The 16644-nt window shown below is 35.3% G+C and overlaps 1 protein-coding gene across 2 annotated transcripts; it reads left to right on the top strand.

Annotated features, from left to right (window-relative positions):
• Nucleotides 1-2856: 2856 nt before the first annotated feature.
• Nucleotides 2857-14894, top strand: GRWD1_1 (Glutamate-rich WD repeat-containing protein 1; the record flags this gene model as incomplete). Of its 2 annotated transcripts, XM_012943430.3 has the most annotated exons (5): nt 2891-3430; nt 5534-5710; nt 7925-8140; nt 12372-12722; nt 14134-14894. In XM_012943430.3, the coding sequence occupies 5 exons, from the start codon at nt 2891-2893 to the stop codon at nt 14446-14448; spliced, it is 1599 nt and encodes a 532-aa protein (XP_012798884.1). In that variant the 3' UTR covers nt 14449-14894. The 2 variants fall into 2 exon arrangements, with proteins under 2 accessions (XP_051070684.1, XP_012798884.1); XM_051210669.1 differs by lacking the exon at nt 14134-14894 and having other exon boundaries at nt 2857-3430; nt 5534-11965.
• Nucleotides 14895-16644: the final 1750 nt, after the last annotated feature.

Genomic DNA, 16644 nt, shown 5'->3' on the forward strand with positions numbered 1-16644 from the left:
ACAAAAGGATGAGCAATCTCAAGAATTGTAATGTTTATATTCAAAAGGCGAATAAGTTAATAATATGTGCAATTTTCATTCAGTAAAAAACAAGTATTTTTTACTGTATAAAAAATAACATTTTATCAGTATGTCAGTGTTATACCTGTATGCAGTGATTTCTTTTTGCATTATTCCGCAATTATTGTGGATTCCAGATATGATACGTTCATTAGTACTCATGGAGTTCTATCTGGCTTAAATGGGACTATTCTAGGGGTTCTTAGTATATCAGTTCCATTATTTCCAGTCGTCATTAGTTAAACAATAGTCCTATCAATAATGAAGTTGCATGAGTAATGTAATGATAAAAACATTCTATCTGAAGTTTATTATACGTAAGCACTGAATTGCCTTATTTTCTTTATTCAGTTATGTATTGCTGCATTTATAGTTTATGCCTCCATCACATCACTCGCTCCTTTTATCATATAATGCACTTTCAGATCAAAATGTCGAAGACGTTTTCCGATCTCATTAACTGACAAATAGGCGATGGTTAGTTCTAACACATCATCTAAGCTAAAAAGTCTTCTAGGGGGGTTGAATCCTGGCTGAAATGAGGGACGGAACGCCTGTATCAGACAAGGCGTGGGGTCTCCAATAAGCGGAGAAGTTTATTTGTAAGATTCTGTTAACATACCTTAGTTGTCATTGCGGAATAGATGGAGTATGGGGCTACGAGAGGTATTTACAAACCAACTGAGGTACTAAAACACAAGCCAACATGGAGTGTCACCATAGTTTAATTATTAAATGAGAACTTGTAAACAAATGAACATTGTAAGATCCATTTTGAATGTTTTGTGTGTTGGTGAAAATCCCTCCATGTGTATACTTGCACTTTGTTCCTATTGATCCCCTTAGTTGTACACTGTTGTCTTTTGATTACATTTGAATTGTTAATACTTGTATTTTTTTATTATAGTTTTTGTTTTTCTTATTCATTCACTAAGTTTGTGTTTCTTCCTGAACTGCATCTGTGTTGTTTTACTTGACACTTGTTCTTGGCGGTAGCCCTATTGATTTGCTCCTCCCTTTGTGTGTGTTCTATCCAGTCAGGATAGAATAACGTTCATTTGTTGTGACTGGTAATTTTCCCTCATCTTCTATCAACTGCATTATATATTGTAATTTAGATTTGATTGATTGAACAATTATTGGCTGAATAGCTGGGTGGTAATATTTGTTTAGGTAACGATTTACATTTAAATTTATGATGAATTATAGAACCGCTATTTACCCGATTACTCGTCTTGATTTCGACGGGAAAGGGCGCCTGTCTAACGTACTCGGACGGCTATTCTTCTATCCAAACCGTAGTTTGGATTCTACAAACATGTACACTTAAATGGCTTTACGGTGAAGAAATAATCTTTTTAGCAATAACAAAATTCTTTGGTCCTAAATTCATCACTCAGTGTATTCAGAGACATCGTACACGGGACGCTCTGTCTCCCCACAACCAGATGACAGTCTAGGGCATGCCCATCCTGATAGAACGAAAAATCAAAAATCTTGGGCCCAAGATATTCGTCGGTAAACAGCAGCTACCTGACAATCCTGTCTATCAGTACACTGATGTGTGACTTGTCGAGGCATTCACTAGAATTTCAGCAGTTTGTATGAACCAGTGATTCCTTCGTACTTGGTGTGTGTCTGGGTTTGAATTCCACATACATGACGTTCGTTCGTGCTCACTTAGTTCCATATAGCCTTAAGTGCGTTATTTCTGGGATTCCTAGTTCGTATAATAACTCAAATACTTCTAATCATCACAAAGAAAACAGGCTTTTTTCCATCCAGTTTTGTTGCAGAACGACCGCGTCATTCATGGTAGGGGTGCTTAATAACGAAGTGTGGGAATATGTAGACACGAATGACATCACTCGTGAAACCTAACATGGTTTCAGAAAAGCCGTCCATGCACGTTCAGTAATATCATGGTTTGAGACAACTAAACAACATACTATGACCAAACGTACCGGTCCGTGTAATGGTTCTCTTTTTCGAAGAACCTCTCGATACGCTGCTACATTAACTTTCCATATTGAAAGTCGTGGAAACGAGTTTCGCTTACTCAGAGAAAATCCAAAATTTCTTCACCAAGCTGAATGCAATAAACAGAAGTCTTTAGACAAATAATTTCACAGAGAACCGTTTCAAGACCACTCCTTTTCGTGATTTTTATCCATGAACTTTCAAATCATACTAGCTTAGAGTCCTTCATCTGTGCTGATGACGCGAAGACTTGAATGTACGTGGGATTCGGAGAAGATTGACTGGAGTTCTGAGTCGAGACAAGCAGTGGTCAATCTGCTGAAACTTAACCAGTCAAAATGTTAATCGATGATCATGTAGAATCACGTGAAACAAAAAAGCATATTTTCCAGTGAAAATCCCTTCTGAACTAACGACACGGATTACGATGTTGGGCAGTTAACCATAGGATAGCTCCAAAAGGCTTAACATTAATGTACCCAAACATAGATTACCATCTCTTGCTTAGATTAATCGAAACCGATGAATATATCACAGCCTTTCCGCCAGCATTCTCACTCCTTATCATCAGCATATTCCTATCTTGTTTCCTATCATATCCCTTTGCATGTCATCCTTACACTTCTGTTTTTTATCTTGCTTGCTACGTTTGTTGGATAGTTCCCCTTTTAATTACTCTTCACTCTGCAGCTAAATAGCTTGCTACCCGATAATAGAATAGCTACTGGTTCCAGAACTCCTACAACCCTGTGACTGGTTCATTCACTCAAATTACAAAATATGAAAACCTTCATATAACTACCAAACTGACTAGGACTAGAGCATTCGAGTAACTATTCTCCTCTGAATTATGCGCCACAAAATACCTAGAACCGTACCGAAGAAGCAGGAAGCTAATTCAAGGAAATTACTTGATTTACATTGGTCGGTCACGAAGATATTGGATATTGGATGGACCTTGAAAAGTCGTGCGACTTTCAAGCCTGATCTCGTGATGAGTTGTAATTCCAGTGAAGGGTCTTCAGAGAGCGATCGGGAAGGGAAAAAAAGTTGCAAAAAATCAAAGACGAAGGAGAATAATGAATTGATGGAAGTAGATGGGTTGGAATACAAAAATGAGGTTTACATTCTCGGTCGATCACGTCCACTTGAGGATGACGAAGAGCTAGTTATGGATAAAAGTGCTTATAGAATGTTTTTCGAATTAGAAGTGGAGTCTCCAAGTCTCAGTTTTGATATTATAACGGATAACCTTGGTTTTGATCGCTGTGTTGAAGTTAATGGTGAGGCTCACAGTGTTTGCCTCATATCGGGTACTGAGGCACCTAAAGATAATCAAAACAAACTTGTAATCATGCGTCTGTCCAATATGTTGCCGTTCAAAAGAAAGGTTCGTTGCATTCAAGTCTAAAATAATAAATACTACGTCTAGCGATCAATTTAGTTTCGTTCCGTTAAGGACCTTGATAACTTAAGATTGGGTTCAAACGTCCGAATTGCCTCAACTGGTGTAGTAAAAGACTGAATCATTCCGATGTAAATCAATTATGGGTCTTGTTAGTGATGCTATGTAGTGCGCATTTGTTATATTAGTTCGCTCACTGAAAATATAAAGAGTGAAAGTTGCACGGTAGATTCCTGCTCTAATCTTTAGGAAACGACCGTCATGAAGTGAGAAATACGTATAGTTTTTAATCATCGTTGAACTTCCTGGTGTTTTGGAACCTAAGTTTCTTTCCTCTGGCCAACTTAAACCACATTTCGAATTGGAATAGTATTCAACTCTGTAGTGCCACGGTGGCACTGCTTTGCCATTTTAATTTCCCCCTAGGTAACTGATATCTGCGGACTAAATTCTGAGTGCTGTCGTAGTATGGTTTAATATAGCCACAGCAAGTTCAATATCTAGTGCATTTCTGGAAGTCCGGTTTGTTAGTTTCATCCTTCAGTTTTCGAATACTCTTTCAGACAGTTCGTTGTCAGTGTTTATTAATTTGCAGTTTACATATCCCTTCACAACCCAGTCATTTGCTTGGAGTGAGGGTCGAAGTTTATAGCTAGTCAGTAGGAATATTCACCATTACCTTTTTACCGCTTACTGTTTTTGACAATTCTTGGCTTATTATTTAATATATGGCAGTTGATTAGGTGTCTGGAAACTGGTGGGCAAAAATTTCTTGATAGGGTTAATGAGACAAAAGTGATGAAAAAACTTGTTAGTAAGCAGATTGCAAACCAATCAGGGAAGTCATTTTGTTATTAAACTAAGTGCGTACCGTGCCAAGAAATTTTAGTTACATGTTCTATTTGACGTACAGTTTATCTATACCTATCATTCTTTGATAACTGGTGGTATAGTCGATATGAGGATTTGACGAGTTGTGTTTTCACTTAAAGCTGAGATATCAGAAGATAAAGTGGAAAGCAAATGTCTGTTATTCCTACAATACATAGCGAACCATGTTTATAAAGTAAGCACTTATTTTAGTCTGGTGGACCAACAACTAGATTTGATAGTAGCTTAGTGTATATCCCTGGTGTCGTTCCCGATTTGAATGCACCTGTTGCCTTTGTGTTCCCAATTTTGTTCGGTAGATATTTTTAAAACCCAGATATTATAATGTTTGTGTCAGTAACTATGTGGTTTTCTGTTGCAGTTTAATGATAAATCTACAACTTCCATGATTGTTATAGACTTTCCGCGCTAATTCCATACGATAATACCTTAACACAATGCTGTTCTACCTATGTTTGGGGGATTATTTCAGTTTCATCACCTGCAGAGCAAACAGGCTTTCTGTTCTATGTATTTGGGTAGATGTGCTTTTAACATATTAGATTGCATAAATTTATATCGATTTGTGAATATACGTTGATGACTGATTGCTGAAATAATCTCACCAGTTTGCCCAGTCACTGACTATATTTGAAAATAGTAATGTGAATTCCTTCAGTATCTACTTACCTTTGGTTGACTCCTTTCCTCCCGTACCTAAGCATTTATGTATGTTAATAAAACCAATATTTCGATATATATAAACATCTTGGTTGGTTTTCTGGATTTCATTTCTTTTTGTTTCATTGTAAGCATAAGATGATTGTTTTCCGAAATTCGTGTTAGGAATGTTCATTCCCCTAGTGTAACTTATGGGAAAGGAAATCGATGTCGGTTTAGATGAATTTTTGTGACAGTAAATTATTCAATGTGACCTCTGCTAACGGATATTTTTAGTATGATTTTTGTTCGATAACAAATGTACACGTTGTGATCGATTAACTTAAATGTATTTTAAATTGATATCCTGGAGTCATCCTGAACAGGTCTCAGTCACTAAGCTGGTCTTTTCACCCCAGTAAGTGGGGCAGGGAAGAGGACAAAAGCAGTCTCGTTCACTGTATTGAATTTGCAGTTGTGAAACATTAGTATGTATCAATTTGTTTACTCTTAAAATACTACTATAGTCATTTTATCTTATTTATTTGGCACCCACAGGATTCTAATGGAGACACGGATTCTGATTCAGAGGACGAAAGTGATTCTGAAGGAGATCTTGATGCGGAACCTGATGTTGAGGCGGCTACTATCCTACATCAAGGTGCAGTTAATCGAGTCCGGGCCAGACAACATAGGGGTCGATACCTTGCTGCATCCTGGTCAGAAAATGGATTGGTTAGCATTTTGAGTTTTATTTTTATTTAGCATAATATTGCAGTATGGTGATTCAGTAAATATACAACTAAGTTTACTCGTTCTCGTGTTGTCTCCTTAAATAAAAAGCCAGTAAAAGCACATACGTAGCTGTCATTATGCTTGATAGAACTTATTAGTATAATACAATTGATATCATTTAGTCCATCAGTCAATTAATTGTATACTCTTCTCCTAGCTCAACTACAATTATTAACAGTAGTCAGTCATGGCAATGAGTTGTTATCGGTTGTACAAAACGTTTTGTTTTTTGACTGGGTACTCCTTCAGCTTCTATGTATCGAAGTAATTCTAACAATTCTGATTACCACCTTTAACACGAGTAACTTGTTTAGTTCAATTTTCCCAAAAATATTGGAGTTTGTTGTCATTCTATTTGTGATCTTATTTCAAGCTTGACAGATTTGAACAAAATATGGAGACAACTAATTTACTGAACTTAAGTTTATGTACTCAACCGTAAGTCACTTATGATATACAGGCCAGCGATACTATCCGAGTGCCTAAATTGAGGTAAATAATAAACGGAAGTATTGGACAGTTTACTGCTTGAATCATCTTCGGTGTTGAAAAGGATATACATTTATAATTTTATTGTCACTCATGTGCATCAATATAAAGACTTCATTTATTAAGCATGTTTACTTTTCCCGTTTATGCTAAATACTAATCCAAAAACCTTTGACGGAGGAGCTTTTTAGTTACATAGTATTGTTGTTTACCCAGCAATCAGTTTGCCATTTATGAGTATGAGTTTTCAAATAATCTTTCGATCTGAAAAATATTTGTTGGTTTTAAGTAAATCACAACACTATCTTCCCAGAATCTCATTTTACGTACCAACGATATCAAAAGTTTCGGTGTTATATGTTGAGTGGTAATAAACATAATTAAACGGGTATCTGTAAAAGCTAGTTAACACTGGAAACCACTCTTGATTCTGTTTCAAAAAGGGTTCATGTAACATTACCTTATAGAGGAGAAATAAATAGTATAATTCCAAAGCTGAGGCTAAAACCAGCCATCGAAAAACATTATGGTGCAGAATTAGTTATCAGAAAAACAAAACCCATGCTTTCACATAGGCCTAAAAACTGTATACACGTCACGTCCCACTGTATGTATGAACTCACGTATTTGCTGCCACATTGGAAGTAGTCGAATGTTACAATCAAAGGTGATGAAATTTGTGCCTAAGTAGCCTAATGATCAGTCGGTCTCAAATGCGTGGATGGACGCAGGGAGTTGAGGACCATGCTCGTCAATTGCAAAACAGCTAAAACGGGTCTTAGAAATCGACCTTGAAACAGCTATTAACGCTGTTTATAGAAATTATCTAGAGCTCATTCTTGAGTTTGTAACAACTTTGTTTATTAAGATATGCAAACTTTTATGTGTACAGAAACAGTTTGTCTTGATCTGAAATCTGCCTTGGTAACCTAATTCGTTTTAAGGTTAAGGTTGGTTCGACAACTTGTTCTTTTCATATCAGATTATTTTTTTCCCTTTATTTCTAGCTATCATTTTATGTTGAGCGGACGTTTATTTAACTAATTTCCAATTTTCATATAAAATGCTTTGATAAGTATGTGTGACTAGATTTTTCAAAATGTTTTACGCAAAGACATCATATTTTTCAAATGAACCCCGTCTTCTCATCACACTTTCCAAGTTTATATGAGAGACTAACAATTTTTAAGAGAGAAATTAAAATAATTGCCGAAATGTTCGTAAATCGTATGTGATCACAATGTTCAAAGCCACCTCAAATAATCCAACTGGCAACAAGCAAAAATAAGATGTTTAATTTCAACCTTAACTCAAAGTCTACCAGCTGATTGTCAGTTTTTTTTCACAAGCCTGTTTTTTTGTTACTCTCCATATCAGTTATACCCATGGATTTTAATCTTCATGCTTTGTTGATATGTATATTACTCTTCATTACTATGTTGCATTAGTACCGTTCTAATCGTCCGAACTAATGAACTGAATTAGTGGTACTGTAAGTAGTTTTTGACAGATTAGTTAAATAAACCTACTAGAAAATCCTGCTCGATTCCCTTGTGCATATTTTTTGTGATATATATATATAAAGAAGTTGCTTGTAAAGGTAGCTGGATGACGTAAAGTTTATTTTTCTTTACTTCTTAACCACAATCATTTTCTCTCATTTAGGTATTCATATGGGATTTAACCAGACCCCTTACAGCTGTAAATGATTCAGCTGTCATGGCTGATTATGTACGTCACAATGAATCTCCTTCACCCTTATTCACATTTAATGGTCATGGTTCGGAAGGTTTCGCTTTGGACTGGGGTACTCATACGAATTCTTATGGACATTTAGCTACAGGAGATTGTAATGGTCGTATTTATCACTGGACACCTAGAGTAAGTAGGGTCCTCACTTTTTATTATTAGCAGTCGTTCGTTATCCATGAATAACTTTGCTATGATGTGGTTATATCAATGTAAGGGTTGAAGTTATTATCATCAATAATGCTGTTTATATTTATCGACATTTTTGAATTTTAAGTTTCTATTCAAGTTAGTTTTACGAAACTGTAGGTAGATTATTTATTTATTCATTTTTTAAACATATAAAGATTGATACAAGGAGGCACCAAACATATATGCTCCACATAACCACCCCGGTTAAAGTTCCGAACATTTGCTTTTCGTTCTCACAGTTCCGTAAACAACACCCCCGCCACGAGAAGGCAGTGAGTTGGACTTCCCTGGCAGTGGTTGTATGCACGTAGCCATGTGAGAGCATTTCGAGAAGGAGAGCTGACTCTCTCCACTCTCGGCCGTACCAAGGCATTGGGGACGGATATACACACGCTATTTCTGTACAATCCAATACTTTGAATCCCATGATTTTTAAACTCGAATACTTTGTTGTTACCTGAATAATTTTAAGAGGCTAATGTGGGAATACAATCAACATATAAAAGAGAGAATTCTCTAAGTGAGGTTTCAGGTAGGATTGTAGCTCTGTGGCTTTATCTTTTGAGTAGAAGCTTTATTTTCACTACTTTTTCTGTCCTCTTAGTACATTAGTGCGTCTCCCAGATTAATAAAACATATACATGGCATCTTTGTTAATTTGTAATTTGTTGCAAACAAAAAAACATTTCTTAATTTTTTGGTTGTTGGACTACGATGACCTTTCTAGTTATGTGTGTTGGCGGTGGTATGGTTGATGAGATCAATCTACGCATAGTGAAAACTGGAGCAGGTTATGCAGATTTGGCTTCCTCTTAGCTCCGCCGTGCTGTTAGTGTAGCTGCAAAACGTCACGTCTTTAAGGCGTTTTTGACAGCAGCTCCATGCTTGCAAAAACTAACCTCTCTGAGTTTAGGATTTTCGGCGATTTTGTATTCGATCGTTTTTGTCTCTCAAGGATTGCTTACATTCATTGGCTACACCATGTTGGTAACCCAGAAGTTCATCAATACGTGTTCAGGCACAGTGGCGATAACTCAATTGATGTCAACATCCTGAAATCTAGACTTGGGATATGTTTACGAATGTCATCCCTGTGACTTTCACATTGTGCAGGATTTACCAACTGTGGGACTGGTTGTGAAAAGCTGGGAGCTGTTCACTGAATGAAATCGTGCTGTGATATGAAAGAAATTTGTATAGGACTGGACTAAAGCTTCTAACCACACGATTAAGAGATGCGTAAAATGTGGCAATCAAAAACGCAAAATAATCTTGAATATGGTACTGTGATTATGAAAATATATGGCGGGCATGCATTACAAAGCAGGATACGTGAGTTGTCTACAGAATCTTTCGTATTAGTATAAATCAGATAAGGATGCTTCCTAAAATGGATATATAAAGGTTACTTACAACAACATAGGATAAACTATTTGATAACGAATAGCTGTGTCGAAACTACAAAGGTAGACAACAATCTAAAATGGGAATGAAGAGCGCTAGAATGGAAACTGTTACAATAAAATAAATGTTCAATGAGTACACTAGAATTGGAAACAAGTGTTATGAATGTAAAGAATATGCAATGACAGTGATAGATAAATTGAAGTTTATTAGTTCGTATAAATACTTGGATTATTGAAACATATATAAGCGAACAATATTTCTTTCAATTAGATCCTCATCAGGACATGCTCTAATATATGGTAATATTTATGTACATTTGCGAAATTATTAAACCAATTAAGGTGGTTTATAAGTGATAACAGTGGAATAGATAGACATAAACAAATGTAATAAAAAACAAAGTACAAATTGATAGTGTGATGATAAGAATAACAAAGGTTTGAGTCAGTGTTTCATTATAGGAAATAGATCAATAACTTGGAAAATATATACACTGAAATAACATTCACTGAGAATTATAAGACTACATAATAAGAAGTGTTCAGATAATCGGACAATGAAGTGTATATTTGAAGAAAAAAAGGGAGTAAAGAAAACTAAGCGAATAAGGAGTATGGAAAACAACAATAAGTAAAATCTCTTGTTATGGCTAATTCGGCCAAGGAAAATATAACGGTGTTACAGATTTCTTATAAATACAGAGGTTTATTAGCTCGAATCCCCCATGGCTTCTGCTATGTGTAAGGAACGTGATCGAACCCCATAAGGAAAACTAGTAAGAATATGGTAAATCACTCTGAGTGACTTATTTTTATCTAATTCATGACCGCTATCGATCAAGTGTGGTAGAAAGGAACTGCGTATTGTTTTGACGATATCCTGTCCTAACTGCGAAGGGAGATGAAATATTACACAACTGTAAGACACATTAACGTCAAAAGATATTATAGTTGAAACTGGTTACTGATTATTAGCAAGTAGTGTAATGTTATGTAATGTAAAGTTTTACACAAAAGGAATTTGGCAAAATAGAAAACTCAGAATCAACAAGTGAGATTTGTTGGTTCATCACAGCTCTGAAGTGTCCGTTAGTTCAATAGATTATCAGCCATTTCCCGGAACAGAACCTAGTGGTGATCCTTCTGTAGTTTAAGTTCATATTTTTAAATGTGAGACGAACTTTTTAAACTAAAAGAATTCTGAATTATCTCGTTTGGATTTTTCACTGAACTATGTCTCCTGTTGATTACTATTTCGTTAACTATTTTATTCACTTATTTATTTTTTCTCGTCAAACGCACAACCTTTTTCCTCTCAATTTTGTCTATGCTTTGCGTAGCGCATCCTCTTCTTTATGCCTTACTGTACCAGTTTTTATGACCTTAAAGATATTTGTGTGCAGTTAATCAAGGCCACACAAATCCCAGAATATTGGAATTATCTTTAAAACTAACAAATTAGGAAATATCATAGAAACATTTGAGTGAACAACCGATGTATGTTCATATCTTAAAACTGGGAGTTTATCACCCACAACAGGATGAAATGCCCAGTTTGGATATGATAATCCATGTCAATAAGTCGTTTATAAACAATTTTTTTTTTTAATGTGTAGTTAATAATAAGTTATCTGATATATGTTTAGACCAAAAAACGTTCTTGACACTGTCAACACAGCGATTTGTTTTGAGAATCGTTGTGGTAACAAACACGTCAAAGGACAGTTTGATGGGATTTGTTTATTTAAGAAGCCATGTACTGTAAGTTAGCCGTGTCATTCAACCGACGACGTTTCAAATCATTCCATAAAGTTCAATTTTCATCTTCACTAACCTTTAGTTTTGGAGCTTAAACGTTCTTTACAGTAGCAACAATTTTGATATCAAGTTTATTCTTGGTAGGGAGTTGTGATCCTGCTATCAACCATTATGCCTAACGGTCGAACCTAATCCAGTTACTACTCTCCGGACACCTAAATAGTACGACTATAATTTACACAATTAATCTGCCTCATAATATTGTATACCAATCTACGTGAATTTGTTGATCTACATTCATTTATTGAACATATTGATGGGAGTATATAATTTTTAGTTTAATACTTTTATTGATTATTCTCTGAAAATGTTTGAAATATCCCTGTTAATTACTGACCATTTACTTTCTAGTTACTAAGTTTTCATGTAAACTTGGTCATAAATCAATGATAAACCCGTGTCGATGTGAAACAGTTGTTCTTTGATGTTATTTGTAGTATGTTTTTTAGGTTGTAAACTTGAACACCAGTGTTATCTGGGTCTCCAGCATTTCCAGCTATTTATGCACTAACTGCACATTGCGTCAAAGTAACCAATAAAGGTAAAAGATATTTCCAAATCCAGTATTTGATAAATAATTAGAATCTCAAATTTCTATTTTGAATTGGAATAACCCACTGTAAGGATCTCCCTGTTAACCTAAATGTATATACTTACTTTTGAAGGAGGTAATTCTCTGATTACAGCTTCGTGATATTAAAAGTTGCTAACATGAACGTTCTTAACATCAGTATGTTACCATATTATCACCATTTCAATTACTCTCCATTCGTAGATGGTATTTATATTCTTCAGTAAGTGATTCGTATTCGAAATGATATTCTTCATCACTTTTCAACTTGATAAATATAAAATTTGTCCGTTAATGTTAGTAGTTTGTGTCACATTAATGTGTGGTTGAATGATGGTTCATTATTTTGCTGTTTTCAATTTTTTTAACTTCTCAGTCTTCTGACTGGGCTGTATCAAATAGAGCTTATTTAGGTCATACAGATTCAGTTGAAGATATTCAGTGGTCTCCTACGGAACCAACTGTATTTATCTCTGTTTCTTCGGATCATAGTATACGTGTTTGGGATGTTCGCGCACCAATATCGAGTGGAAGCATGCTTACAGTCCCAGAAGCCCATCCAGCTGATATAAATGTTGCTTCTTGGAATAAGTTGCAAGCTCTTAATTTGCTAACGGGGGGAGATGATGGAACTTTAAGAATATGGGATTTACGATTAGTTTACAGTTGTTACAGTGGCAAAAAGTCAAACTATGGATCTGTACCTGCTTATACGCACTTATTTGATGTAAGTATCACTATTATAAACTTTTTAAAATGGTAACTAGCCACGTATATGTTGGATATAAGCCGTTATAGTCGCAATCAGTAAGTTAAATAACTTGGATTTTCGGTGTGGTAAACATAATGTTGTATTTTTAAGATAGTGTGTTGATATTGGAAGACTGACATTTTGACTTGCGAATCGTTAAAAATAATCTAATAGTCACTTGTAAAAGACTAAACGGTAAAGCGATGGGTAAATTCTGGCATATAACCGAGTTTTAAATAATATTAGTATATTACTAAGTCCAAGTGATTATTTTCTAGAGAGTTATCACGTAGGTATAATTTGCTCTTTAGTGACACATACAAGGTAGTCAACGTATAAAGTTCCTCATGTTAGTTTCTTACTGTTGACTGAGCTTCGGTTGGAATCGAACCGTGTTAACTGACTACAAATAACTTCTTTTGAGACACAATGTAAACCATTCCAGTCAAACGAATTGATTTAATTTATGCCACGTACATGAGTTATACTATAAATCAATTACTTTGTGAGGGATAATTGTATTATCAGGTTATAAAATCACACGATAGAACTGTGAATTCGTTGCACTCAGATCTAATCAACGTAGAGCGAGAGTCAAACGTACGTTAGCCTAACTCTCTCAGCACGACAAGATAAGAGTAACAAGATGAATGGCAAAAAAGTTGGAAGAATTGCAGTTACAATAAAATTAAGAATATGGTTTGAGCATAAGAAATAAAAAGGCGCGCATGAAAAAGTACTGAAACCCAAGATTTAGAGAAAAATAATGAATAAATGTGGGTCGTCCTGAATGGTTTTGAGCTGTTTGACCCAACGTCCTCAACCACTGACCGCACAACCCCCACTTGCATCTGTATATGCTGACGTGACTTAGTCTAACAGTCAATGTCTTTTATGGCCTGCAGGTAGATTTCTTGAGTTAGTCCTATGACCGCGTAGGTGTAGTCGAAACAGGTAAACTGTATAGTTAATCGTTACTTGTTTCAAACGATAGTAAGGGATGCAGCAAATGAAATCAGTGGAAAAATCATTTTTGTCTATAGAAAAAGCAAAATTTCGTGATTGACAATTAAGCAGAATATGACCGCCTGTAGACCGAATTGAGTCTACGTGGTAAGCGTTTAACGTAAATATTATTGGTTGATTCATTTATGAGCATAATTTAGATAATGCATTCTCCACTAGTAGACTGTACATTCTGTCTGAAAAGTATTATTAATCCACTCATGGAAAGTCACGGTTTTATTTCTTTTACACGGATTCCCATTAGCTACCATCACGTTAAGTTTACTTTTGATATCTACTAAATTATTTTGTTGTAAAATCTCAGTGTCAATTGTTGTTGTCATTATTATATTAAGATGATGTATTTTGGTTTGTCTTGTAGTACCACAAGAAACCAATCACATCAGTGGAATGGCATCCGAATGACGCTGGAGTGTTTGTAGCTACATGTGAAGACGATCAAGCTACATTCTGGGACATTAGTTTAGAACAATCTGAACAAGAATTAAAACAGTCAAATGAATCAAGTTCAAATCATGAGGCAGATGAAGAAGATTTAGGCATACCAGTTCAATTGTTATTTGTTCATGGTGGCCAAACAGAATTAAAGGAAGCACACTGGCATCCACAAGTACCAGGACTAGTATTTACAACAGCATTAAATGGCTATAATGTCTTCCGTACTTGTAATATCTAAAATCATCAGTATTACCTTACGCCGTGTAAATACAACGTGTCTTTCGTCGTTCAATTACTCCATAACCTTTTTTATAAAATAATCTGATGATACTGTGACCTAGTTCGTTCGAAACCAATTTCTTAAAGGCTGAATGTGCTTCACCAGAATACAACAAACTTGTATACAATGATATCGATTTTAAGCGTGGTCAACGTATCTTAAGTTTCGTTATATACTACAAACAATTAGTCTGAAGTAATATACAATCTAGATGTACGTTGGTGTGTGACTTTTCAGAAGTCCCTACAAATGTGTTAGATGTCTATGAAATGAAAATCAATCACCTTCGAGTGATCCAACCAACAAAATTTATTATTAGGTTTGTTTCAAAATAATGTTTACTGTTATTTGGTGGTAAAATATGACGACAGAAAAATACAAACGCACTTCAAGAGATTGTTGGTAAACAATGTACTTTTCACTTTCTTGTCTATAACTCCGTACAATCTGTACTAAGCGTCTAGAATATTTTCCCTTCATATGGTTTATTTATAACAAGAACCATAGTCTTTGGTTTAGAGGCGAGGTCAGTTATCTTAAGAATACTGGACACTGTTGCCTTCATAAAAATATGAAAGTCAGTTTGTGTATGTGTATAAATATCCTTAATTCCAGGAAAATATGGAGATCGGTCTCACTAGTGTGAAGTGATAAGCTATAGGCCTTCTGAAACAGATGAGAGAATTTGTATGTTTGAGTGTTACTATCGGTTGTAGAAAGAGCGGTGCCTGCTGCGTTAGTACTTGTGAGGTCTGACTATGAACAATGATAGCGATCATTTATTGATTACACCACGGGGGTGCTGTTGTGAAGTGACAACGGTAGCGAATCAGGATGAAATCATTTAAACAACCGGAACTGTGTTATGGTATGGAGATTGAGGTTAGCCGGGATAAATAAAGTAGCAACAAATTAATGGCTTAATAATATCGAATGAAAGGTAAACGTGTAAAGTGTCTGAAGTGCAAGCCCAATGGAAAAGCTGTGATAACTTCCTTGAGTTTTACTACCGAATAACATTACATTATTTTGAATTATGACTAGCAATGGAATTCAAGACGGACGTTCTATCCTAATACCCATTCGTTGGATGCGCCTAAATCCTGGTGTTGATGTTCACCTTCAACACAAAGCGGGTAGTTCCGGGTGAAGAGTCCCTAACAAGTGGAGATGAGTGTCTTGGATTTCACTGCTATAACTGACATATATCGAAGCATCCCTGATGTTGATACGACGTTGAATAATCCAACCCTTGCAAATAATCATTACAATTTTTGCTCATGTTCTTGATGCTTCTAATTTATACAGATTGATTGTAGTGTAGTGGACGCTACTCACAAGGATATTTGTTAGTAGTGTTTATCGGAATGCGACGTCGAAGTTGTAAAAATTGTCGGACAGAGTTTCAGTGCATCAAAAGCACGGTGTTGGCAGAACACCTGGAGGCCAGCCGAGAAGACAGTTCAGATTGCAGAACACATCGGAAGATGCAAATAGACGATTGAAAGCTATATGTATTATGTAAATACTTTGTAACTTCTCGCAATAAATGTATATACCTTCTGCCTATTGTCGTGTTTTACAGTATTAAAAGTACCTAGGAAGATGGCAACGGTACACACTGAGAACAATAGTCAGGTCTATTTCTTCAAAGCACTCAAAAGAAAAAAAGTTGGGTAAATAGAAACAAAAGAATAGTAATAAAATTGCTAACCACAGATGAAGTGAGAGAAAGGTTCCGATTTTCAATATATTGTAAGTAATAAATCCACTTAACAAAAGTGTCAATACATTCTGTGAAGAATAAATATTCAACAATTGGAATATATATATAATATCCAGTCTTCATCCATCATAGTTTTCGATACAACGCAAAAATTGTATAAAACGGAAATCAACTGCTGATTACAGTTAGAATTGCTCAAGATATCATCAAAATGAGGCAACACTAAATTGTTCCCAATAGAAATTATTGGTTATGTATTCTTCATTTCATATTCACTGCGACAAATAAATGTGAACATTTACGAAAAAATGAGAGGATAGAAAATATGACAAAAAGAAATCACGTTTAGATTAATTTGAATTTAATAAGCTAAAATATATAAGATAGCATGAATACATTTGTATAAAATACAGTATACTGACAAAGTA

The sequence above is a fragment of the Schistosoma haematobium genome, chromosome ZW (assembly GCF_000699445.3).
Source record: "Schistosoma haematobium chromosome ZW, whole genome shotgun sequence".
NCBI lineage: Eukaryota > Metazoa > Platyhelminthes > Trematoda > Strigeidida > Schistosomatidae > Schistosoma > Schistosoma haematobium.